At 38.3% G+C, this 27802-nt stretch overlaps 1 protein-coding gene and 1 non-coding gene across 3 annotated transcripts in view; both read right to left on the bottom strand.

Annotated features, from left to right (window-relative positions):
* Positions 1-15822, bottom strand: part of RRM2B (ribonucleotide reductase regulatory TP53 inducible subunit M2B) — a 38089-nt gene extending 22267 nt beyond the window's left edge. For both annotated transcript variants that reach the window (XM_036830810.1, XM_036830809.1), the window contains exons 1-5: positions 15685-15822; positions 6026-6181; positions 2458-2574; positions 1583-1716; positions 909-1003 (exon numbers count right to left, since the gene is read on the bottom strand). In XM_036830810.1, coding sequence (XP_036686705.1) covers positions 909-1003; positions 1583-1716; positions 2458-2574; positions 6026-6181; positions 15685-15732 — 550 coding nt within the window. In that variant the 5' untranslated portion in view covers positions 15733-15822. The remainder of the gene's footprint in view (positions 1-908; positions 1004-1582; positions 1717-2457; positions 2575-6025; positions 6182-15684) is intronic.
* On the bottom strand, positions 1106-1178 carry TRNAE-UUC. The gene has a single exon. It is a non-coding gene; the product is annotated as a tRNA-Glu (tRNA).
* Positions 15823-27802: the final 11980 nt, after the last annotated feature.

The raw sequence follows: 27802 nt of genomic DNA, 5'->3' as shown, positions 1-27802 counted from the left end.
TTAAGTTAGACATTAAAGAGATTTGCAAAAATAAAAAACTAGGCCATTCTCATTCCAGTGAGAATGGAATGGCCAAAACTAGGCCATTCCAATTTTTGGGGAAAATACAGTGTTTCTTTTCATAAATATACATTATTTATTTCAAAATGCAATGGGTTATTACTGTTAATTTAATATGCATTAATAAGTAAATATTTTGAAAGTTTCTTGGCTTTAATTTCTAATATGAAAATATCAATAGATATAACCAGCCCTCAATAATTTTTAAGAGTGCAAAGGAGTACTTAGACCAAAAATTTTGAGACCTCTTTCCCCACATCATGAATAAAACCAGAAAGTAAAGACAACCAATTGTGAAATAAATAAGAATAAGAAGGGTACTTAGAGCTATTTAAATTAAATATCTGAATATTTTAATTAAATGTAATAAATATTTATTAACCAACTACTATATTATAAGAGACAATGTTAATCGCTTCCTTAAAAAAATGTTATTGGATCTCAACTCACCCAAAAGGGTGTCTGCATTTAACTTATCTGTGAAAAAGAAGCCTGTTATTGCAAGCTGTTTCTTGCCTTAGTTGAGTGCACTAATTTAGATATTTGTTCCCTGAAAAATGTTAAGACTTTGACTTGCTTTATTTTAGGGAAAATAAACATTACTGAAAGCATATAGTCTTGCTCTAATATTCTTGTCAGAGTCTATGTGACTGATTCTTATTTACCTGTAATTATGCGCTGACATTTAACCTTTCAACTTTCAATTTAATAAACAGAATAGATAACAGATTTAGATTACTTTTTCACCAGTTTCTAATTAATTCTTAGGAATAGTGATACTACACCATGTAAAATAGCATTGTATAACCCAAGGCAAATTTGATCATATATAAATTAAAGCTACGTACCAAAAGTAGATTTTCTATCTGCTATCCATCGCAAGGCCCAATCTGCTTTTTTCTTAACATATGGCATTGTTTCAATTGCATTAAATAAAAATTCCCTGTAAAAACAAAAGAATTAATGGCAAAGTTATTCACTTGGTTTTTGGGGGGTTTTTTTTGTTTTTATCTTTGGCTGTGCCACACGGCTTGCAGGATCTTAGTTCCCCAACCAGGGATTGAACCCGGGCCCTCGGCAGTGAAAGTGCCGAGTCCTAACCACTGGACCACCAGGGAATCTCCAATTCACTTGTTTTTAATCAGACTATATTTGATTCTATGCAATTCTATGGTATGCAACAGACCTGTAGTTCTTCTGTATTTTTGCATGTCCATAAAATATAGACGTGAAAGTAAAACTCAAATTAGTGCTTTGGATCTGGTCTTATACAAAATTGACTAAATTAGAATATTTAATTTCTAAACAGAATGTGCGAACAGTTTTTTAAGATATAATATCCAAAGATTTACTGGTCCTATACGAGTTATTTTTAATCTAACACATTATTAAGCAATAGAAAATATGGTACTCCTAAACTTCCATATTTGAATAATCTTTCCCTAATATTTAGTTCCCTAATATTAACATAATCAAGCAATAGGATAAACCACCTTTGTAAATAAAATCCCAGCAGTAATACCTTTTCTTAGGATCTCTGATGTAAGTGTCTATTAGCAAACTGTACATCTCTGAGTGAACATTTTCGATGAGAATTTGAAAGCCATAGAAACAGCGAGCCTCTGGAACCTGCACCTCCTGACTAAAGCGCTCCACCTAAGAAGATAAGGGAAACAAATATATCCAATTCTATGGGCTCTCATTAAACACTGCAAATCAGAATCTGGACATCAGAATGATCACTTAAAAATCACCTGTCATGCCACAGACAGGTCAGAAAGACCTTATGAATTATTTTAAGCAGTATTGCTTAATCCATCAACCCTCCACAATTAGTTGCATACTATATTCTTAAGCAATTAAATAAACTGACCTATTAGGTGGAGATACTGCCTATAAAGCCAAATAAATTTTAGAACATCTACCAAAAATAATTATTTTGCTTTGTAGAATTGACCTTAAGTAGATCTACTGAAGCCCCTACAAGCTTATAATGAAAGTTTGCATCTTCCCATTCTTTTTAATAAGAAAGCATGCCTTCTAACCAACCATAACAGAAGTTTCAAATGGGAAGCCAGACCCAGTGCTCTATTGCAGAGCTCTGGAAAGATTATTAAGGTGCAGGTTCTCTATTAGGATTACTATCTAAGGGTAAAATCAAACTCATGCTTATGCCTTGTAAGTAGTTTTGATTGGTACAATATGCTTGATTTCATGATATTTTGGGGGGTCAAATAACAGAAATGTATCCTTGCCTCTGACACTTCATCAGAAAAAATTTTTCAAGAGTTAAGTTCATTTCTTAGACATCATTTTTCAGGCTCAGTCTGATTATCTTACCACCATTACTACCATTTAACTGCTGAATGAGAACAAAAGTGGAAACAAAAATCTTACCAAATTTTCATTCACAATTCCGTCACTGGCTGCAAAAAAGGCTAAGATGTGAGAGATAAAATACTTCTCTTCTGATTTAAGCTTGTTCCAGTGAGGGAGATCCTTTGATAAATCAACCTGAAATAAAAAGATTTTCAAAAGTTTTAACTTAAATTCTTCTCAAAGTATGGAAAACTGACTTCCATTTCAAAGTTAAGGTGGGACATCTCATTAGCAGTAAAATGTGAAAAAGAAAAAAATGTTATCATTCTTGCTATAGACTGAGTATTTGTGTCCCTGCAAAGTCCATATTGAAACCTAATCCTCAATGTGATGATATTTGGAGGTGGAGCCTTTAGGAAGTGATTAGGTCACCCTCATGAATGGCATTAGTGCCCTTATAAAGAGACCTCAGAGAGCTCCTTTGCCCCTTCTGCCATGTGAGGACATAGCAAGAAGCCAGCTGTCTATGAAACAGGAAGCAAGCCTTCACCAGATATCAAATCTGCAGGCACCTTGATCTTAGAATCACCAGCCTCCAAAACTGTGAGAAATAAATTTCTGTTGTTTGCAAGCTACCTACTCTATATTATTATGACAGCTCAAACTAAGACAACTACAAAGGAAAAGAACAAAAGTAAAACATTATGAAGACATCTATCTTCTAGCTAATTGAGAAGCTGGCCAGGATGCCCTTTTAAAATATTAAAATTAACCTATTCTCACCACAAAAAAGAAATGGTAACTATGTGATGGGACACAGGTGTTAGCTTATACTATGGTGGTAATCATTTTACCATACATAAGTGTATCAAAGCAATACGTTGTACACTTTATACCTACACAATGTTATATGTCAACTATATCAATAAAGCTGGGGGAAAGCCAAAATCTGGAAGCAATTAAAGAAGGGGCAACATGGGAAGAGAGAGTAGAAACAGTCAAGAAGGAACTGAGGTGAATAAACTAATGCCTTTCAGCAGCCATTTCTTTAGCATTTTATACATATTTACCATTGTGTTAGACAGATAACTAGGCACTTGTTAAGCAATTGTAGCTGCTACCTTACTGCTGACTAATCTACTTTTATACCCAGAAGTAATGTCGGGCACATAACAATCTGGGTTTTAAAACAGTTTATAGATATGGCTTCCTCTGGAAATAGAAATATTTTGGAAAATGTTTATTAGAACTAGTCCTTGGAATTAATAGAAATGTACTCTAGAGTTTGGTGAAATTTACAATTTAAAAATAGTCTTTAAATGTACCTTGTAGATATCACTTTGTCTCAGGAAGATCTCTTAAGTATGTTTCATAATAACTTCATAAACATTTGAAATATGTAATTGTCTTTTGTCCTTCTTTTATTTATTCTAACAAAGCCCTAATCTCTTTCACCATTCCAAAAAATGACTAAAGTTTCATCCTTTCAATCATTTGTGTTATTTTCCAAAGTCCTTTTTCTCATTACTTTATTTTTAAAATGTTTACTGAGCACCAACTACATGCCAGACACTGTGCTAAATGTTGGGGATACAAAGGAGCAGAGAGGAAATATTTGTATACAGCTTTTAAAATATGTAAGCTAAAAATCAGGTCCTGTTCTATTAAGAGTTCACTCGGGTTTAACTGACATCTTCCTGGTTTTTGTGTATTATACTCCTGATACTAAATTTTAATATTACAATATGCTCTCTAATATTAAACTTATCTACATTAGTCATTTTCCATTCCTAAAAGGTAAAACTTTTCACCCAGCTTTATCTCATTTGAATAAATTCTCAATTTTACAATCTAAAGATTGATTACAAACTACTGGTTAACAGAACGGCCTGGGTAGCTTTGAAAAAAAACCCAAACACCAGAACTTTATCTTCTGAATCAAGGCTTCGATGATCAGGCATATTTAGGAATAAAGCTAAATCACTGATAAAACAATGAAATCTAGAGTTGATTAAACTGTAACTTACATAATTTGTTTAAATGAATAATATGTGGAACTAAAAATGTGTTTGACTTCCCAATTAATTATGTATTTGAATCTTCCTATAAGCTGTCTATAAAATATGTACCAACTTTATATTTTAATTTTTAAAAATTAGTGTTTTTTAAGTCATAGTACTACACATATTACATTTGCTAAAAGATGTAAGAAGTTTTTTGATGAATTTAAAAAACCCAGGTATCACAAGTACTTTTTTAACATGATGAATGAAAAAGCCACCTATGTACTCCGTTTGTTCTCTTAACCACATCTCACAAAAAACTTTCTAAAAACCACAGTCAGAGACAGTCAGGTGTGTCTAGCACTATGGCCCAATTTGAAAATGCTGGGTTTGGCTTTGGGTTGGTTTTTTGCTCTACATGCTAACTACAATATAACAAAGATGTTAATAACGTTAACAAATATAAAATAACAAAGATGGGTAGGTGGGTAAAATCAGTGTAACAGAAGCTTTAAAAATTGGTGGCTTCTGATTTCTAGTATAAATCTCCCCTATTCTGTGTAAAATAATAGCTTACATTTATTTGGTGCTTGCTAAATGCCAAGTAACATTCTACACATCTAATTAATCCTAACAACCAGAACTAGGTAATATTAGCCCAATTTACTGATAAGGATACACAGAGAGGTTTCACAGAGCAACTTTGCCAGTGGCACTGCTAGTACGTGGTAGAGCCAGGATTTGTACCTAGGCGGCCTGGTTCCAGAGTCTGCATTCTCAACAGCATATGTAAAGAGTCAATTTCTCAAAAAATAGGTAAATAAACAGACAGATAGATCCAAATGTATCTAAACAAATAGATATATCTATCTGTATAGATAAATATGCACACACAGAGAACAGAGTGCTATACAGGGATCATCCATCGTATTCAAAAATGAAGACAATGATTATTTGCAGACTATGGAGCAACCGCTTGCATGACCAACTGCCCTTACCAAACCAGCGAGGATCTTCTGATTTGCTGTGTTCAACTCATTTCCTAGGCGGAAATTGCCACACTACAAGAAAACATTCCACAGCTGTCCTGTCTGTTGGCACAGCTGTGCCAGGTTTGATGTGGCTGAGGGCAGGGCCAGACTGAGAGGAGCACTGTGAATTCAGGCCAGCACCTCAGAAGCGAGTGCCCTGCCCAGGCAAACTCCCCATGCGACAGCTCCTTCTGCACCATCAGATAAGCCTCTCATCTGAAAGGAGGGTCTCTAAGGCTTTCACTATTTCATGCTTTAGCTATGGCTGCAATTTTATTTGTTCCACTAACCAGAAGTAAAGACTAGTCTTATTTGGTCACAGCAAACCAAAACTGTTTAAAAATGGAAAATGTTCTGAAATATATTGGAGGTAAAAATCTGGCAGACTGAGATGACATTTTTGCAGCAGAAAACATGTTTATAGACAGTAATCTAAACACAAAACATTGGAGAATCCTGTATTTAGTCTCAGGAATTTCAAACATTATCTTATACAACTGATCTTATTCAATGTATCTTATAATGTAAGTTAAACATTTTTAATGTCCTGCAACAGAAAATGTGAACACTGCACTAGAGAACATGTTTGCTGATGACGGTGCTGCTACTTACCTCTTCTGCTGTCCAGAAGGATGCCTGTGCCTGTTTATACATTTTCCAAATGTCAGGGTACTGGATTGGAAAGATGACAAATCGGCGAGAACTCCTTCTTAGGAGTGGCTCTTCATTTGACTTTGCTTCATTTTCGTTGGTATCTGAAGATAACCTCTTTGAAAAATAAAGTACAAGCACCCATTTTATGGAGAGATTTCCTCTTTATTCACATCTAAACACACATCTGGGGAAGTTCGGGAGACAGCATCGTTTTGGGAGCCAGTCTCCCCAGCTTGAATCCTTACTGTTATCTGGTAGCTGGTTAATGGTGTTTACTTAGTTGTGTGGCTATAGGAAGTTCCTTAACTTCTCTGAGCCTTGGTTTCCTCATCAGTAAAATAATACCTACCTTAGAGGTTAATTGTGATGATTAAAAGTGCTTTAAACAGAGCCTGGTGCACAGTAATCTCTCAAAATATTGTCATTATTGTTACTTTGAGGATAAGTATAAAATTAGACCCATAAACGTCACGGTGGGCAAATTTCTAAAGTTGTGGACAAAATGCCCCTTCAGTGCCTCTCGCAGAGAGAGAATGCTGGCACGAATAGGCTACTGTTATGAGCTACTTTTTAAATTTTAATGTTTTCTTTTCTAATATTAACTGAAATTATAATACTTACCTGAAAACTCCTTACCAAAAACTTAGCAGCCTTTGTTTGTCTGACCCTTCCCACGTACCAATTGGTTTTTGCTATTTACATGTTAACATTCCTTTACTGCATATGGTCTCACTGGGGCTGTCTCAGAGCTCTATGGGATAAAGTAAGAAACACATACCTAAATACATACTGCTTGGAAAGAGGATGGCACTCTAAAAGGGGACAGTGCCATATATATGTGTGTGTGTGTGTATATATATATATATTTTTTTTTTAAATAATCAGCAAGAGAACAGAGACCAGTTTTTATATATTGTGGTGTTCCCAGAGTACTGTGTCAAGTGTAACATCAATAAACATTAGCTAAGTAAGTGAATGGGCTGTTAATTTCTCTTTACCTTGTGCTCAGATTACCGCATACCCTTAGATTTTTAAAAATTTAACATAAGACCACAATACATTAGTGAAATAACCTAATAACCACTCAAGGCAAGCCTCCTCTGAATGCCCTCACATCTCCTCCTCCCCCCACTACACCAAAGGCCTGGATTAGGTGCCTAACATAGCACATAGCTCACTGCAATTTAATTCCCTGTTAATTCTCTACAGTCTCTTCTAGACCATGCTTCTTAACAGCAAAAACCAACTTTACACTTGTGGAATCCCTAGAGCCTAGCATAGTACCTGGCACTTACTCAATATTCATTCCACAAATATTTAAGCAAATTTTTAGAACGGAAGTGGTCAAGTTTTTTGTTTGTTTGTGTTGCCATTGAGGGCTCTGCCATCTCAAAAGAGCCGTAAGATCCTGACACTGCAGTTCCAGGCTCTAGAACAGGAGATACACATTAGAGCATGTCCTCTGGGTCTGGCATTGAGGCTGCTTTTGAACTGTCACCACACAGATGCTTTATATACCTTATTCTGCTTAATCTGTACAAGTCAGTCAAATAGTAACAGTATTCCCATTTTACAGATGGGACAACTAGGTCTTGAAGTACGTAAATAACATGCCCAGGACCCCACAAGTGGTAAGTGGCAGAAATAAGATTAGAACTGAGATAGGTCTGAACTCAAAGCCTTGCCTTAAACTACATCTCTGTATGTATGGATGGCAGCTAGTAGGGCCAGCCTACATCTAAAAACCAGAATTCAAAACAGTGAGATAAACTAAAGTTAAAAAGAGTATACACTACAATTAACCCTTGAACAACACAGGTTTGAATTGCACAGGTCCACTTACATGTGAATTTTTTCCAATAAAAACTACAATACTATTCCATCCACAGTTGGTTGACAATCAGTGGGTGCAGAACCATGGATACAGAGCGCCAACTAAAAAGTTATATGGGGATTTTCAACTGCACCAAGGGTCAGTACCCCTAACCCCCAGGTTATTCAAGGGCCAACTGTAATACCTCCTACTAAGCAAAATTAATTGAACAAATGGTACTGATGTAACCAGTGAAATGACAGCAGGAGGACATCACCAAATTTGATTTTAGGAAAAAGCAAGAAAAATAAAAATGATTTCTTTATAAATAAAGTTGAAAGAACCAAAGTGATTCTTTGGTTCTTACCAGCCAAACTGATAAGGCTTAAAGCAGTGATTTTTAACTAGTGCAAGCTTCAAAATCTCAGAGTAAAACTTTCTCAAAATGCATTCGCCTTCCCCTTTACCAGGTTAAAATCACTATGTATAATGAGATCATGAAGTGTGTTGTTGATGAGGATGTATTTCACAGGTGAATGATAAGACAGTAAAGATAAGATTGAAAATCAACATTTTGGAAATTGCCGCCTCTATGGCAGAATGTGAAGTGAACCAAATGACCATATTTCACTCTACACTCTTCATTAAAGGACAAAATTGTGTTCACTTACAATAAGCACAGAGTATTATTCATGTCTTTAGGCAAGTCATTTAATCTGATCATCATCACTTGTAAATTAAAGACAGTAACACTTGCCATACTTATTTAAAAGGAATGTTATAAAGATCAGAGGAGCTAATACAAATAAAAGTACTTTGCACACTCTCAAGTGTTATGAACTTTTAAAATTATTACTGTGTTATTATTGACTGTTGGGATGTTTCTGGTTGGCCTTTTCTATAGGCTGTCCCTATACTTCAAAGAACTGATAAAAGAACTATCACAGTGGTTAATTATTTGATCAATCAATACCTTCTATGACTGCTGTCAGGGAATGTTCATTCATGAAATAATTAGAAAACTGCTGGAAAGGCTTAAAAAGTGAGATATTCAAATTCCAATTTAAAAGGCTGAGGTCTGCAGTCAACAAATATTTCTAACTTGTCTTGGCCCACATTGTTCTTCCTTTAGTTCTTCTAGATTGTGCTTGCTTTTATCATTACTACGTAGCACTTTGATATGATTCTACATTTTTCTTTTTGTTATATATTTTGTCCCTGGGGTACAGGTATATATTCAGAGCTGGAATTCTTTACTTTCACTATATTTGTTGTGTGGGCCATCTTGCAAGTTGGGAAGGACATGATAAGCAGCAACCCTTTGGCACCAAGCACCCTTGCCCCAAATGGAGTTTGAAAATGCTGATAAATAACTGATCAATGTCAGGATATATGAAAACTGCTGCAGAATGAAAGTCACATTTGGATACTTATATTCTTCCTGTTCCATCCTGATAAGATGTGGGTTGTTAAGAAAAGAAGCTGAATTAGGAGGGTATTATGAAAGATACTGCCATGTAAAGAGAGGGGTTTTCACGAACATAAACTTTTGAACTGGGTTAAAGATGACATATTGCTTATTTTCCTGATGCTAAGAAAAATCCACACACATTTTAAAACAATGTCAGGAGAACCACACATCCCAAAGTTCTAGGCTCTGCAGGGTTCTCTGTGGATGTGGGCTAAGAACCCATATTTTAGAAGAAAAAAACAATATGAAAAAGGCATGATGGCATATGACATTTTTAAGAATTGGAAGTAACTTTCTATATCTGGACTTTATGGTATGTGGAGGACGACAGAAGAAGATAAACCAGAAAGGCAGAAAACACTTCACAATGACTTTTCCAAGTGTGCTCTGAAGAACTATGTGGTCCCTCTAATGTCACAAACATTAGATTTAAAATTTCACTCTAGGGCTTCCCTGGTGGCACAGTGGTTGAGAATCTGCCTGCCGATGCAGGGGACACGGGTTCAAGCCCTGGTCTGGGAAGATCCCACATGCCGCGGAGCAACTGGGCCCGTGAGCCACAACTACTGAGCCTGCGCGTCTGGAGCCTGTGCTCCGCAACAAGAGAGGCCGCGATAGTGAGAGGCCTGCGCACCGTGATGAAGAGTGGCCCCCGCTTGCCACAACTAGAGAAAGCCCTCGCACAGAAACGAAGACCCAACACAGCCATAAATAAATAAAAAATAAATAAATAAATTTAATTTAAAAAAAAAGGCATTATTTAAAAAAAAAAAAAAAATTTCACTCTAAAATGTGTTTTTACAAGGACCTACTGTATAGCATAGGGAACGCTACTCAATCTCTTCTAATAACCTATAATGGAAAAGAATCTGAAAAAGAATATATATACATGTATAACTGAATCACTTTGTTGTACACTTGAAACTAACACATTGTAAATTAACTATACTTCAATTTAAAAAATAATAAATGTTTTTAATCATTTAAAACAGTAATAAAAGTAACTGACAGAAATGTTTTACACCATACAGAAAGGTAACCACTAAAGCATGGACTTGTGTTTCCAGGTTGTCCTTTTTTTTTTTTTTTTGGATGAACTCAGATGAAAGTTTCTCTAGCTATCTCTGCTTAACTGAACAATAACATGAGATTAAAGACAGGCAGTTAAAAACAACAACAAAAACCCTGTAACCATTTGTCTCTATTTTTCAGGAGTGACCCAAGATTTTTTTTTCCAAAACCAAACAAAAAGGAAAAAAACAATAATGCTAATAGTAACAATAATATAATAGAAGCTCTCTTGTTCGAAGTTAAGAACTGTTAGTTGAAAGCTGGTTAAATTAAGGAATCACAAGAAAAGTATATATGCCTTAAACTATTTGATTTCACTTAAAACAAACATTTACATTTATTTGCTAATCTTCTGCTATAAGGCCAAAATGTTGTCGTTGTCACACTGATTGGAGTCCCAAGACTTTCTGACATTAAGACAGCATAACGCAACACCTATACTTTCTAGTTTTAACACACTTAGGGTAGCACAATCTGAGTGCAAAATCCTTATCTCTTTTATCATTCTCCCCAATCTTTTCATACTTGTTTGCTTACATCTAATTCTACAGAATTTGTTAACAATTCATGTTTATTGAATTTTCCAAAGTTCTCAGTTTAAGTTTTCATAGAAACAACTTTCTTTTCATACTCACATATTACTAGTTTCCACATATTTAATTAAATTACAGTCACTACAGTACTTCCCTGGTGGTCCAGTGGTTAAAAATCCACCTTCCAATGCAAGGGACACTGGTTCGATCCCTGGTCAAGGAACTAAGATCCCACATGCTGCGGGGCAACTAAACCCATGCACCACAACTACTGAGCCCACATCCAGCAAACTACAGAGCCCAAGCGCTGCAACTAGAGAGAAGCCCGCATGCCACAACGAAGAGCCCACGCGCCAAAACAAAAGATCCTGTGTTCTGCAACTAAGACCAGATGCAGCCAAAAATAAAATAAATAAAAATTTTGAAAATGAATAAATTAATTAAAGTCATTACAATAAAAGTACTACTGGTATAAACAGCACTGGAAATAAAGACAACTGATCCTGGTGGCAACAGAAGTACGTGAGTGCATCAGACAGCAGCATACTAGCCATATGCGTTTTGAATGCTACGGGTATCCACATATTTTACAGGGTTGATAAATCCACAGAATTGGCCAGTAGTGAATTAAGAGAACTTCTGAAAAATATGCGAGGTAATTCTTTACTAAGTTTGATATAAATCTTCAACTATCAACTATATCCCAATTTAAAATGATGGGTTCATCAAAACAGACTTACTATTCCACTGATTTTATAAGTAATGTTATATATATTAACTTAAAAAATTATACTAATAAAATAGACAAAAGTCAATTTTATCAATTAGTGTTGTACTTATGATTTTGTTTGGAAAATTGGCCCAGGTTTTAAACCATGCAAGGGTCTTGAATGTAAACATATATGAACTTTGCCATAGCTATTTTCCTATCGCCATTTGATACAACTATTTTGACAATTTCTTTTTTACTCAGTGTCATCATTTTGACGAAAAGAAACAAACAAAACATTTTTTAACTTTCAGTTTTTAAAATACGTACTCCATCTCCAAGCTTTACCTGAGGTTAAGGGGGATATGCCTATTTTTTGCATTTTAAATGGATATTAAGATGTTGATTTTTTTGAAAATGTTGGAGCAGGTCAAAGTGGTCTGCTTTGATATATAACACTTTGGCATCTGGCCTTAGCATGCAGTCTATTGGGAGCCATTGAAAGTTTTTAATCAGGTAAGGAACAGAATCAGATTTGTTTTATGATCACTTTTGGAGAAATGTGGTTCGATTAGAAGAGAAATTGGAGGTGGAGATAACAATTAACAGATTATTGCACTATCCATCTCTTGCCTGAACGAGGATATCAGCTGCAGAAACACAAAAGACTGATTTAAGGGATATTCAAAAGTAGATTTAATAATTCCTGCTAAAATTTGGATTCTGGACCACAGGATAAGGAAGAGTTGAAGATGCCCTTGAGGTTTCCAGCTCCAACAACTGGATGATCAAAATGAGAAATAAGAGACTCAGAAAGTGCTCAGCACCTGGAGAATAACTGAATCAGACAAAAACTCTCACTTCTCACATTAGATGTTTAACAAAAGCTTAATTTGAATTAACTCCCCCCACCAACCCAAGCCATAACAAGTTACAAACACAAAAGCCTTTTAAAAATCACTTGGGTCAATAAAAAAGCTAATGGGTTCAGTTTCAAGATATCCAGAAGGCAGCTGAAAATATAACACTATGGTAGTAGGCAGAGGCACTACCTCCCTCCTTCCTAATGGAGTGGAGATCCTATGAGTAGTCGCCAAGAGGATGGATGTGATTATTCAGGGAGAACAGGTAGAGCAGCAGCCGCACAGCTGAGAATGCAGACTCGAGAATGCCGGTATTTCTCTTCACAGAAAAAGGGCAGATGGAAGAAGAAGAGCCAGCTGGGATTAAAACTGGCTGAAATGGATGTAAAGCAAAGGCAGAAGTGACCTGACTTGGCTAAAGCAAGGATCAACAGATGAGACAGAAAGGATCTACACTGTGGATATCAACTGGGCTAAGACGCTTGGAGTTTTCAGGGCTAAAGATTTTCAAATATCTGGGGGGCTGGGAGGCTCAGACTTCAACTCTCCTCACAGGCATTCATTGTGGAGCACAGTTTAAAATCATTCCTGGGAATTCCCTGGCGGTCAGTGGTCAAGACTTTCACTGCTGAGGGCTCGGGTTCGATCCCTGGCTGGGGAATTAAGATCCCACAAGCCCCGCGGCATGGCCAGAAAAAAAAAATCATTCCTATGGAGAGTCATGGAGAGTTTCTGGGTAGGAATTAACATGAATTGGGATGCCATGAGAAAGATAAATTGGACATCCCTGTGTAGGTTAAATTAGAAAAGAAAAAAACATAGATTTTGGTAGCAACTATAGCATCCATTTCAGAGGTAGAAATGACAGCCTGAATTAAGATGTGGCAGTTAGCGTGAAAAAGCTGCTTGAACAGGACTTTGCCAGTCTGAGGAGCTGGGCAGGTTTTGGTGGGAATTGAGACCCTTTTGGGAGTATTTATTTGCGGGGAGTGACATGGAGGCACAGGTTTAATGATGGATTAATTTGGCAGTGGTAAACAGGATTGGACAGCAGGTAAGACTGCAAGTAGACAACTAAATTTGTTGTAACTGCATAAGTGTTAAGTGAGAATGTGAAATAGCTTCTCATCGTCATTCCTTGGCAACATTCCACCGTCTTTTTCAGAATGGTGCTTCCTGTTTCTGGTCACCTGGTCCCAAGAGGTACTAGGACATGCTAGGGCACCCATCTAGATCAAGATTCCCCAGCTAGCACTCACCCTGCTCTGATCTAGGCTGGCATTCTACACAGACCCTCCCTCCCATCCACCTCCAATTTCACCACTTTCATTTGCTTGCCTTCACCTCTCTCCTACTCTTCGGGTGAAGTAGAAAATTTGGATGCTGTCAGAGCTATACACTATTTGTAGGTGTTTTCATTTTCCTATTCCCACCAAATCTAATAAAACAGATGGAATACTGGCCTAGGAATGAGATCTTGGTTTTAAACCTAGCTCTGCTACTGAGTTGTGTGGTCCTGGGCATATCATTTCATCTTTTCTGGCCTAAACTTTCTTACCTTGAAAATAGGGACTATCAATTAGATTAATGATAGTTAATTTTGAGAAACTATAAAAAGTTTGAACTCCCTTTCTCAGGAGATTCACAGCTGCACATACAAAATCTACAAACCTCAGGAGAGTCATAAACCCCCTTCAAGGTATAAACTCTTCAAGACAGTGTTCTTAAAATATGTGTACAAGGATCACCTGCAGTGCTTGTTAAAAATGCAGTCCCAGACCCATCCCAAGAGATTTTGATTCACTACATCTGGGGCACAGGCCCAGTAATTTACATTTTTTACAACGTTTTCCAGGTGATTCTGATGCAGGTGGCCCATGCTGCACCAATATATCTAGAGGAACAAAGCGCTTAAGGCACCCTTGCGTTTCGAGTTAAAAACTGTGGAACAGGTGCTCACTAAAATTCTTTCTAGATCTAAAGTACTGCCTCTGCCTCTGCGTTTGTGGGTCTGTATCAAGATAGGGATAATAAATAAAAATTAACTTCCAGGTCTTAAATCTCAATAAGTGTTGGTGCTACTAGCACAAACAAAAATATCTGAGTTGTCCCATTAGAGTGGGGAAATTGGTACTAAATGTATTTGTTTCAAGAGGGGAAGAAAAAGTTTGAGGGCTATTTACAATGTTAACTAGCTACTAAATGTTTACAAAGTCAAAATAAAATAAAATCCCAAATCTGGAATCTACAACTTTCTGAAGAAGTGTAGGGCTAAGCAAGTGTCTTTGTGAACTGAAACTCTATTAAAATAATCAAAGATACCACACACAGCAACAGGTTTAGAAATATTTACAGAATAACAGGGTATGAAAATTATAGTGCAACAATTTGAACTACCCTACAACCCTACAATCTAATGAATCCCAGCTTATTTACTGTTGTTATGTACCTCTACTAATATAGAAGCAGAAAAGATGAACACGTTAACTAAGGTTTTTATTAAGCACCCACAACTTCCGTGGCACTTTGCATAAAGCATTTTACTTAATTCTCTGTGAAGGAAGTATCACTTCCACCATATAAACGAAGAAAGTGATACCCCAAAGATTCATAGCTAGTTTAGCCGGGTCTGAGAAAACTGGCCTCCTAACCTGATCATTTCATTGTTATGAGGATTTCCCGACGCCATTCTACTTATCATCTCCACCCCATCCACCTGTGTCAATTTCCACAGGCATCCTTCCAAGTCCTTTTACCGATCCCAGAGATGGCATGCATTTCTCCAGTAGAGCCACCAGTTCTCGGCCCTTGCCTCAATTTCCCCCGCTAGGGCTCCAGAACAGGGAAGGATGGGAGGGGGGTGCGCCTTGCCCCGGTCTGAAGTCTCAGAGCATTGCCTTTGGGTAGCCCCGGAACAGAGCACTGGAGCAGAAACCCGGCTCCCTCCTCACCCCTCCCCGGGGACGGCCTCCCGGGAGCTCGAAAAGATGAAACCCGTCCGCAGCGAGGACTCGAAGCCGGGCCTACACCGGGTTTCAGAAGGCAATGAATAAAATTTCCCACAGCGCTCCTGCGCCTTGCAGGTCCCCGCCACAACCCGCAATCTAGAGGCCAGGCGTGACTGTGGGGCGGGAGAGGAAGCACCAGCAATGTTTACCTCCTCCTGCTCGGGCCTGGCCGCTTCCGGCCTTTCCGGGTCTCCCATCGCGCAGACTCCGCCAGAGCTACGAGAGCAGAGGGAACCAAGTGCCTCAAGCCACCTCCAACTGGGAACCTAGTGGCCGGCGGGTCCTGAGTCGGCCCCGACCCCTCCTACTCCTGCCGGCCCCGCCCCGCTCCACTCTCGACCTCGCTTTCTCGCCTGCCCATTGAGGGACTGGCCCAGCTCTGGCCTGGCCCCGCCTCCCCGGCCTCAGGGACCCGCCTGCTCCGGCCGGCCCCGCCCCACTCCGCTGCGCCGGCCCCACCTCCCGCCTGCCCAGTGAGTGTCTCCCTGCGCCTGCTGGCCCCGCCTCCTACGCCTCCAGGCCCTGCCTCCTCCGGCAGGCCCCGCCCCCACGCCGGCACCGCCCCCTGCTTGCTCCCTGAGGAACTTGCCCAGAGCCCCCCCCCCCCCCCCGCCACGCCCCCCAGTCAGTGGCCTGAGGGATTCGGCTTTCGGCCCTTCCCGCGAGGCCGTCCTTTAGTCGCGCGGTGCAGGAGGTGCCCGGACCTGCCAGGTCGTCTCTCCTGGTCGAGACTCTCCAGCTAGCTCTCGCCGTGCCTCAGGAACACGGTATGTCGCGCTAACTCGGCCTGAGAGACCGCCAGGTAGCGGTCTGACCACACACAGGAGGAGCTAAAGAGGAGAGAGCGCTCTTCGCGTGTGGAACGGTAGTGAGGAGAAGCCACGCTCTCGGTGAGAAAAGAGGGCCGCACCGTTACACCACTGGTGAGGAGAGAAGGCTGCCCTGCTTTGTTCTTAAGCGACCGAGAAGAGGTCGGCGGAAGGTGTGCGGGAACAGGTCGGTGGGGCGTCGGGGTGAGGAGGGGGGCGAATGACGGAAGGCGGGGACGGGGTTTGAAGGCTCTGTGGAACTGGTTCAGCAAACTAAGCTTGTAGTGACACTTGCTCTTAGCAAGTGCCGGGCGCCGTACCGCGCTGTGAACCGAGCGGCGGGGTCCCGGGACGCCCCTGTGCCGTAGACAGCGATGCCCCTCCGCTTACGGACCAGGAACTCGGGCTTGGGATAAACCACTGAGGTTACCCAGCCCGAAGGCAGTAGGCTTCCAGGCTCCCTGCGAAATACTCTTTTCGAGGCCGAAAGTCAGAGTGTGGAGGGGGGACAGACTCCGGGGCTGCCGAGGGCCCCGCCTCTCAGGGGAGCTATCTAAAGATAACTGCCCACAGAAAGAAAAAATAGTCGGGTACAAAAACTGGGAATGAGGTGAAAGAGAGATTTCCGTAAGTATTTTGAAGCTGAACTATTGAGGGAACCTTGTCATGCCTTGAACAACGTGCACCTGTTTTGTGATTAGCTGAGGGAAGTGTGGTTAAAACAGGGTAGAAAATTAAGCTTTGAAAACGATGAAAGCTCTTTCTCAAACCTGTCCTAGAGTTGGGGGATGAGAGAGAGCCTTTCTTACTTAGGCAACTGCTAGAGGCCAAGTGCTGAGTAAAAACTTTTTCAAATAGTAACTTTAAATAATAGTTAAATAAGTACTGTGAGGAAACTGAATCTTAAAGAAGTTAGATAATTCATCGTAGGCCATGTGGCAAATAAACTAAGAGCAAGGATTCTACCATTTAATTAAAGTCATCAAACAGTATGTCTGCTGTATGTCAGGCATCATATTCGTATTGAAGATTCAAAAGTGAATGAGACTAGTGGAAAAGAACGTGGATCCTGGAGCCATATCATCGTGGGCCTGAATTCTAGCTCCCTTGTTTATTAGCTGTGCTACTTTGGACAAGTTACTTAGCCTCTCTGAGACTCAGTTTCCTCAATTGCTTCCTCATAAGATTGTTGTGTGGATTTACTAATATATTACTTATAAAGCACCTATTGGGGTGGAAAATTACATTGGTAGCTTCCAAGTACACTAGTAATCAGGCCATCCTAGAGGTCATGGAACAGAAAGGCTCAATTGAGTCACTTGAATCACACGTTTTATTAAATTAATTGAAAACATACATTAAGGGGAAAGAGATGGAATGCCTAACCTATTTAAGATAGGATGTGGGGAGGGGAGGGAGTGGAAGGACCATACTATTCAAATGTTAATCAGTATTCATATATCCTGTCTTTGCTGCATCAGCCTTCCTGGCTGGTGGTATAGTTACAAAGGCCAGAGTTGAGGATGAGCATGGGGTTCTCAGCAGTGGAGCCAACATACACTTGCTCTTTTGGAGGGATGCAGGAGCAAGTAGGCCTGGTCACAGCTGTAACTTGCCTAAATTAGCCTGCTGAGCAGCAATGAGTTTTATCTGTGTTTCTTGGGAAGAGCTTTTGTGAGGCCAGAATAGATGTCACCAATTAGTGGTTGATTTAGGAGTAACATAGTTGTCAATCTGGAAGTGACATGATCCTTAAAGTATGAATGTTTAAGAATTACTTGGTCCTTGCAGCCCTTTCTATCTGTGACACTCTCATTTGTTCCATTATTTTTGTCTATGTTCAACACATTTATGTTCTGTTTATTCTATCTTTAACATGCCTCACAGGTTAATAACTTGTTTACCAGTTATACCTAACATGTCTTATGAATCTCCTTATGTCTTGCAAGCTATTTGCTCCCATACTTAGTTTCTTTCAATTTTTATATTAGAATTGAATAATCTTAATACAGCAGAAACACATTTCAGTGCTTATTATATTGCCTGAAGTGTAGTAGGCAGTATGTATTAGTTTCCCTCAAGATGTTTAAAGTTAACAGGAAGAGCAAATGTAAAATATTAAATGTGTAACTGAAAGATCTCTGGGAGTAGGAGGATTCTACATCTTCATAGATTCTGTGGCATATTATATTTTCCTAATATATTTGGAAACATTTCTCATCCCAAACACTGTTCCCATCAAAAGGTGGAGTCTTATTCCCCTTCTGCTGTGTTCTGAACATTTGTGTCCCCCAAAATTCTTATGTTGAAAACCTAGTGCCCAAGGTGATATTTAGGAGGTGAGGCCTTTGAAAGGTGATTAGGTCATGAGAGTAGAGCCTTCATGAATGAGATTAGTGCCCTTATATTGGATTGTTTGTTTTTCACTACTGAGTTTGTATGGGTTCCTTATATGTATTTTGGATATTAACCCCTTACCACGTGTATGATTTGCAAATATTTTCTCCCGTTCAGTAAGTTGCCTTTCCATTTTGTTGATGGATTTCTTTGCTATGCAGAAACTTTTTAGTTTGATATAGTCCCACTTGTTTATTTTTGCTCTTGTCTTTGGTCTTGACAATAACTTTTTAGATTTCACACCAAGAGCAATGTTAAAGAGCTTACTGCCTCTGTTTTTTATGATTTGAAATCTTATGTTCAAGTCTTCAATATATTTTGAGTTAATTTTTGTATATGATGTAAGATAGTGGTCCAGTTTCATTCTTTTGCATGTGGCTGTCCAGTTTTCCCAACACCATTTATTGAAGTGACTGTTGTTTCTTCATTAAATATTCTTGGCTCCTTTGTCAAATTAATTGATGAAATATGTGTGGGTTTATTTCTGGGCTCTCTATTCTGTTTCATTGATATATGTGTCTGTTTTTTTTTTTGTTTTTTTTTTAATTTTGTAATGAATCCTAGATATTTATTCACATCTGCATTAGTTTGCTAGGACTACCATAACAAAATCACAGACAGGGTGACTTAAACAACGGAAATTCATTTTTTCACAGTTCTGGAGGCTAGAAGTCCAAGATCATAGTGTTGACAGGTTTGGTTTCTTTTTTTTTTTTTTTTTTTTAGTTGTTTTGTTTGTTTGTTTTTTTATACTGCAGGTTCTTATTAGGCATCAATTTTATACTATGTGTCTGTTTTTATGCCATACCACAATGTTTTGATTATGATAGTTTTGTAATGTAGTTTGAAATCAGGGAGCATGATACCTCCAGCTTCATTGTTCTTTCTCAAGATTGCTTTGGCTATTTGGGGTATTTTGTGGTTTCACATAAATTTAGGATTGTTTATTTTATTTCTGTGAAAAATGCCATTGGAATTTTGATAGGAATTACATTGAATCTGTAGATTGCTTTGGGTAGTATGTACATTTTAACAATATTTTTCCAATTCATGAGCATGGAATATCTTTCCATTTATTTGTGTTCTCTTCACTTTCTTTCATTAATGTCTTACAGTTTTTAGTGTTCAGGTTTTTTACCTCCTTGGTTAAATTTATTTCTAGATATTTTTCTTTTTAATGCAATTGTAAATGAGATTGTTTTCTTAATTTCTCTTTCTGATAGTTCATTGTTATTGTATAGAAACACAGCAGATTTTTGTATACTGACTTTGTATCCTGAAAATTTACTGAACTCATTTACTCTGAGGTTTTTTGGTGGAGTCTTTTGGGTTTTCTGTATATAATATCATATTGTATGTAAATAGTGACAGTTTTACTTCTTCCTTTCCAATTTGAATGCCTTTTATTTCTTTTTTATTGTCTAATTGCTCTTGCTAGGAATTTCAATATTATGTTGAATAAGAGTGGTGAGAATGGGCATCCTTGTCTTGTTCCTGATCTTAGACAAAAAGCTTTCAGCTTTTCACTGCTGAGTATGATGTTAGCTGTGGGCTTGTCATATATGGCCTTTGTTATGTTGAGGTACGTTCCCTCTATACCCATTTTGTTGAGCGTTTTTTTATCATAAATGGATGTTGAATTTTGTCGAATGCTTTTCCTGGATCTATTGAGATGATTATGTGGTTTTTATACTTCATTTTGTTAATGTGATATAATCACATTGATTTGCAGATGTTGAGCCATTCTTGCATCCCTGGAATTGATCCCACTTGATCATGGTATGTGATCCTTTTAATATATTGTTGAATTCAGTTTGCTTATATTTTGTTGTGGATTTTTGCATCTATGTTTATCAGTGATATTGGCCTGTAATTTTCTTTTCTTGTGGCATACTTGCCTGGTTTTGGTATCAAGGTAATGCTTTGAATGTTGGGTAGAATTCACCAGTGAAGCCATCTGGTACTGGACTTTTGTTTGTTGAGAGGTTTTTCATTACTGATTCAATTGCCTTACTAGTAATTGGAAATAGATTTTCTATTTCTTCATGATTCAGTCTTGGTAGGTTGTGTTTCTACATTTATACATTTCTTATAGATTGTCAAATTTGTTGGCAGATAATTGTTCATAGCAGTCTCTTATGATCCTTTATATTTCTCGAGTATTAGTTATATGTCTCCTCTTTCATTTGAGTTTGAATCCTCTCTTTTTTTTTCTTGGTGAGCCTAGCTAGAAGTTTGTCAATTTTGTTTATCTTTTCAGAGAACCAGCTTTTAGTTCCATTGATCTTTTCTCTTGCCTTTTTAGTCTCTGTTTCATTTATTTTCACTCTGATCTTTGTTATTTCCTTCCTTCAACTAATTTTGGGCTTCACTTGTTCCTCTTTTTCTAGTTCCTTGAGGTATAAAGTTATGTTATTTGAGATTTTTCTTGTGCCTTGATGTAGGCATTTATTGCTATGAACTTCCCTCTTAGAACTGCTTTTGTTGCATCCCATAAGTTTTGGTATTTCCATTTTCATTTGTCTCAAGGTATATTTTTAAAATTTCTCTTTTGATTTCTTCTTTGACCCATTGGTTGTTCAAAAGCATGTTGTTTAATCTCTACATATTCAGGAATTTTCCAGTTTTCTACTTGTAATTCATTTCTAGTTTCATGCCATTATGGTCAGAAAAGGTGCTTAATATAATTTCAGTCTTCTTAAATTTGTTAAAACTTGTTTTGTGGCCTAACATATAATCTGTTCTGGAGACTGTTCCATGTGCACTTGAGGAGAATGGGTATTCTGTATGGAATCTTTTATATATATATGATTGAGATATATATATATATATATATATATGTAAGATCTATATATATCATATATATATCATTTACATATATTTTATATATATTCATCCATATGCTATAACATGCCATTTAAGGCCAATGTTTCCTTATTGATTTTTCTGACCCAATGATCTATCCGTTGATGTAAGTAGGGTATTAACATTCCCTACCATTATTTATTTATTATAAATTTATTTATTTATTTTTGGCTGTGTTGGGTCTTCGTTGCTGCACGCGGGCTTTCTCTAGTTGTGGCAAGCGGGGGCTACTGTTCGTTGCAGTGTGTGGGCTTCTCATTGTGGTGGCTTCTCTTGTTGCAGAGCACAGACTTTAGGCACGCAGGCTTCAGTAGTTGTGGCATGAGGGCTCAGTAGTTGTAGCTCATGGGCTCTAGAGTGCAGGCTCAGTGTTTGTGGTGTATGAGCTTAGTTGCTCTGTGGCATGTGGGATCTTCCCGGACCATGGCTCGAACCTGTGTCCCCTCCATTGGCAGGTGGATTCTTAACCACTGTACCACCAGGGAAGGCCCCCCCTACCATTATTTCATTGCTGTGTATTTCTCCCTTTAGGTCTGTTAGTATTTGCTTTATACATTTAGGTGCTCCTATGTTGGAGTGCATAAAAATTTACAAATGTTATATCTTCTTGTTGAATTGACCTCTTTATCATTATGAAATGCCCTTCATTGTCTCTTATTACAGTCTTTGTTTTAAAGTCTATTTTGAAGATGTTAAAAAAAAATAGCAATTATACTCCAATAAATATGTTAAAAAAAATTAAATAAAGTCTATTTTGTCTGGTATAATTAGAGCTATCCCAGCTTTCTTTTGGTTTCCATTTGCTTGGAATATCTTTTTCTATCCCTTCATTTTCAGTCTGCATGTGTCCTTACATCTGAAGTGATTCTTTTGTAGGCTGCATATAGATGGGTCTTTTTTTTTTTTTTAAATCTATTTAGCCATTCTGTGTCTTCTGATTAGAGAATACAGCATATTAGTGCCCTCATAAAAGGCTCCAAAGAGCTTCCTCGCCCTTACCGCCATGTGAGGATACAATAAGAAGTCTGTGACCCAGAAGAGGGCCTTCACTTGATCATGCTCAGACCCTGATCCCAGATTTTCAGCCTCCAGAACTGTGAGAAATAAATATTTATTCTTCATACGCCACCCAGTCTCTGGTAAGTTGCTATAGCAACTGCAGTGGACTAAAATACCTCCCTTTGGGGACTTCCCTGGCAGTCCAATGCAGACTTCACCTTCCAATGCAGGGGGTGTGGGTTTGATCCCTGGTTGGAGAACTAAGATCCCACATGCCTTGCAGCCAAAAAAACCAAAAAACATAAAACAGAAGCAATATTGTAACAAATTCAATAAAGACTTTAAAAATGGTCCACATCAAAAAAAAAAAAATCTTAAAAAAAAAAACCTTCCTTTGAATGTGAGCTATCCTTAGTGACTTACTTTTTTAAAATAATTAATTAATTAATTAATTAATTTTTGGGTGCTTTGGGTCTTCATTGCTGTGCACGGTATCTCTAGTTGCGGCAAGCGGGGGCTACTCTTTGTTGCGGTGCACAGGCTTCTCATTGCGGTGGCTTCCCTTGTTGTGGAGCACAGGCTCTAGGCATGTGGGCTTCAGTAGTTATGGCATGTGTGCTCAGTAGTTGTGGCTCGAGGGCTGTAGAGCGCAGGCTCAGTAGTTGTGGCACACAGGCTTAGTTGCTCCACAGCATGTGGGATCTTCCTGGACCAGGGCTCAAACACGTGTCCCCTGCTTTGGTAGACAGATTCTTAACCACTGTGCCACCAGGGAAGCCCCATGACTTACTTTTTCCCCCCCAGTTTTATTGAGATATAATAGACATACAGCACAGTATAAGTTTAAGGTGTCCAGCAAAATGATTTGACTTATATAAATTGTGAAATGATTACCTCAAGTTTAGTTAACATTATAATCACATAGATACCAAGAAAAGAAAAAGAAAAACTTTCTTCTTTGTGATGAGAACTCTTAAGAGTTACTCTCAACTTTCCTATATATCATACAGTAGTGTTAACTGTAGTCATCATGTTGTACATTGCATCCCTAGTATTTTATCTTATAACTAGAAGTTTGTACCTTTTGACCATCTTCATTCAATTCCCTCTTCCCCCACTCCCCTGCCTTGGGTAACCACATATCTGATCTCTTTTTCCATGAGTTTGGTGGTGTTGGGTTTGGGGTTTTTTTCTGTTGCTTTGTTTGTTTGTTTTTATTCCACATATAAGTGAGGTCATACAGTATTTGTGTTACTCTGTCTGACTTAACTTATTTCACTTAGCATAATGCCTTCAAGGTCCATACATGTTAAGCAAACATTTTTTTATGGCTGAATAATTATATGCCACAACTTCTTTATCCATTCATCTGGTAATGGATACTTAGGTTGTTTACATGTCTTGGTTATTGTAAATAATGCTGTTATGAACATGGGGTGCAGGCATCTCTTCAACAAAATGTTTTCATTTCCTTCATATATATTCCCAGGAGTGAAATTGTTACTGACCAGACTTGGGTCCACTTATTTGATGCACAGCAAAGCCAATCTACTGACACCAGGTTGTGGTGAAGGAAAGTACAGCATTTACTACAGGGCACCAAGCAAGGAGGATGGGCATCTCGTGCTCAAAAGACCCAAATTCCTCAATGGATTTTAGGGAAGGGTTTTAAAGGCAGTGTGAGGGAGAAGGTCATGGGGTGTGTGATCAGCTTGTGCACAGTTCTCTGATTGGTTGAGGGTGAGGTAACAAGGTGGTATTTCAGGGATCTCAATGATCAGTTTTCTGGCTCCAGCTAGTCTTGGGTCTAGTGCTGGTGGTCAGCATGTAGTTAACTTCCTCCACCTGGTGGAGATTTTACTATCTGCAGAATAACTAAAGGATATGGCTTAGGATACTATCTATAGCCCTTGAAAGGAATGAAAGGTCCTTGACTTTGTTTTATAGCCAAACTATTATTATTTTGTCTTGCTTGACTGCTTTCCTTTGTTTCTGCATTTTTTCACATCTCTGATTAAATTTGCTCTTTGGAACTCAGGGAAGGCTTAGGAGGCTAAAGCTTTTCTACAAACAAGAGTTGGGGGTCACAGGGGTTCTGTCCCTGGGAAGACCCTGTAGGGTCCTGCTTGGTTTCAGAATTGCTGGATCACATGGTAGATCTATTTTTAATTTTTTGAGGAACCTCCATACTGTTTTCCATAGTGGCTGTATCAGTTTACAATCCCACCAAAAATAGCACACAAGGGTTCTCTTTTCTCCACATCCTTGCCAACATTTGTAATCTCTTGTCTTTTTGATGCTAGCCATTTTAACAGGCGTGAGTTGATATCTTGTGGTTTTGCTTTGCATTTCCCTAATGATTAGTGACGTTGAGCATCTTTTCATATACCTGTTGGCCATTTCTATATCTTCTTTGGAAAACTATCTATTCTGGTCCTTTGCCCAATTAAAAATCAGTTTATATGCTTTTTGGCTATTATATGAGTTCTTTACATATTTGGGGTGGTTTGCGGATACTGTTTTCACATTCTTTGGGTTATATTTTCATTTTGTTAACGACTTCTTTTGCTATGCAGAGCTTTTTAGTTTGATGTAGTCCCACTTGTTTATTTTTTATATTTTTGCTTGTGCTTTAGGTGTCATATCTGAAAAATCATTGCCAAGATCCATATCAAGGAGCTTTTTTCCTATGTTTTCTTCTAGGAGTTTGATGGTTTCAGGTCTCATATTTAAGTCTTTACTCCATTTTGAGTTAATTTTTATGAGTGGTGTAAGATAGGGGTCTAGTTTCATTCTTTTACATGTGAATATCCAATTTTCCCAGCACCATTTATTGAAGAGACTGTCTTTTCTCCATTCAGTATTCTTGGTTCCCTTGTCAGATGTTAGTTGACTGTATATGCATGGGTTTATTTCTGGGCTCTCAACTCTGTTCCATTGGAGTGACTGACTTTTAACAAATAGAATCCATGTCTTTCAAGTCTAGTTCATAAAGGACAATATAGACAGCTTTTGCCTGGTTTTCTTTCTCTCTTTTGGAAAGTTTGCCCTTAGAACTTAGGTACCATTCTACAGGAAGCCAAAAACTAGCCCACAAAGATGACATGGAGAAGCCTATGTGGGAAGGAACTGAGGCACCCAATCAACAGGTAGTATCAACTTCTTGATGTGTGAATGAACAAACCGTCCAAGGATTCCAGCTACCAGCCATCAAGTCTTCCTTCCACTTGAAACCCCCAGACATCATGGAGCAGAGACAAGCCATCATGATTGTGTCCTGTCCAAATTCCTAATCCACAGAATCTATGAGCATAATGAATGATTGTTTTATACCACTAAGCTTGGAGATAATTTGTTATGCAACCATAGTAACTGGAACAGCCTCCATTCCACTTACAGAGATTTGTGTGGTAATGACTGAAGAAGGCAACTTAGCTTATGGTACAGAAAACATATAATTTCAAGCTACTGGTGGCTTATTGTGTACCAATAAGATGGATAAATCCTCATTTCTCAAACTTGAATGATGTCTCAAACTTTTTTTTTTTAAATTAATTTATTTATTTTTGGCTGTGTTGGGTCTTCATTGCTGCACACGGGCTTTCTCTAATTGCGGTGTACGGCTTCTTAACTGTGGTGGCTTCTCTTGTTGTGGAGCATGGGCTGTAGGTGCATGGGCTTCAGTAGTTGCAGCACGCAGGCTCAGTAGTTGTGGCTCATGGGCTCTAGAGCACAGGCTCAGTAGTTGTGGTGCACGGGGTTAGTTGCTCGGCGGCATGTGGGATCTTCCCAGACCAGCGATCGAACCCATGTCCCCTGCACTGGCAGGTGGATTCTCAACCACTGCGCCACCAGGGAAGCCCCTCAAACTCTTTTAAAGAAAAAAAAATTTAGTATTGACTTAAACTGTATATATTGTTACATAAGTATGTACAAACGTAAGACCAATTATAAACTCCTTATTCTTAGAGCTTTATACAACTAAAAAATAAAAATAAACACAAAGAAGACTGTAGGAATGGTAAAATTCAAATTTATGACAGTAAGCAATGGATGATGTTTTGCAAAAACTATATTGCATAGGCATGAATTTTATAATGACCATTAATGAAGCGTGTCCTTTTGCATTCCAGCCATGGGATAGATGACTCCATTTTCCCACAACAACAGCTCTCCTGTATATCACTTGCCTTTCATGAGGAACAAATGCATCATTTATATATTAAGTTTCCCTCTTTAGCTTTCAGTCATTTAAAGGAATATTACTTGGCATCAGTGCCATCATAAATGGTCATCCTGATAATCCAAGATATATTTATTAAAAATAAAAATAAAACCCTTGCACAAAATTGGCAGATCCTAAACCCTAGTTTGAAAAGCACTGGAGTAGATGCTTCTATATTTGAGGCATTCATTTATCACGCAGGAAGACCTCCAATGTGGGGGGAAAGGGTAAATTTGGAGACAGGAAGATTAGTTTAAAGCCAGTTGAAATAGGCCAGGTGTAAGGTAACACATGCTTGAAATAAGGCAGTGGGGAATGTAAGGAGGAGACATGCATGTGAATTAAGTAGGTATACTCAAGATGATTTGATCAGTGATTAGATATGGAGGGTACATTAGAGGGATGATTCTAGGATGCCTACAAGTTTCTAGTAGAGAGAGAGATTAGGCAGTTAGCAATGCCTTTCACCAGTGAAGGTTTAGTAGGAAATTTTTCATGTCAGGTTTATATGTGTTGAGATCATGGTGCCTATGACAAATCCAACTGGAGGTGTGTAGTAATGCGGCCCAGAAGTGACTGGCTCAGCCGTAGATCTGATCTAGCTCTGCCACCCTCAAAGCCATACTGAGCTGTACTGCACATCCACCATAAATAAAGCATTTGTCTCAAAAGAATTGGCAAGCAATGCAGTTTTTTTTTTTTAGGTTTCAAAGTACAAAAAAACTTTTTCTTCCCTTAACTATTTTAGGGTAAGTTGCTGCCATGTCTAAGCTAAATACAGAATAATGGAAGCAAGGCTGCTTTCTTTTACTCATTATAATAAGTGTGAGAGCACTGGAAGGACAGTAGTAGTTTTTTGGTCACAGAGTAGCATAGTATGACTTAAAATTTTAGAGGTGCAGAGCTCCAGGTGATGATAAAAATCAACAGTGAGGTTACAACAGTATTTTTCTAAACTGGATTAAAGTTGGT

This window comes from Balaenoptera musculus, chromosome 17, assembly GCF_009873245.2.
Source record: "Balaenoptera musculus isolate JJ_BM4_2016_0621 chromosome 17, mBalMus1.pri.v3, whole genome shotgun sequence".
Classification (NCBI taxonomy): Eukaryota; Metazoa; Chordata; class Mammalia; order Artiodactyla; family Balaenopteridae; genus Balaenoptera; species Balaenoptera musculus.
The sequence above is the reverse complement of the archived record's forward strand: the minus strand, read 5'-3'. Positions and strand labels throughout refer to the sequence as shown.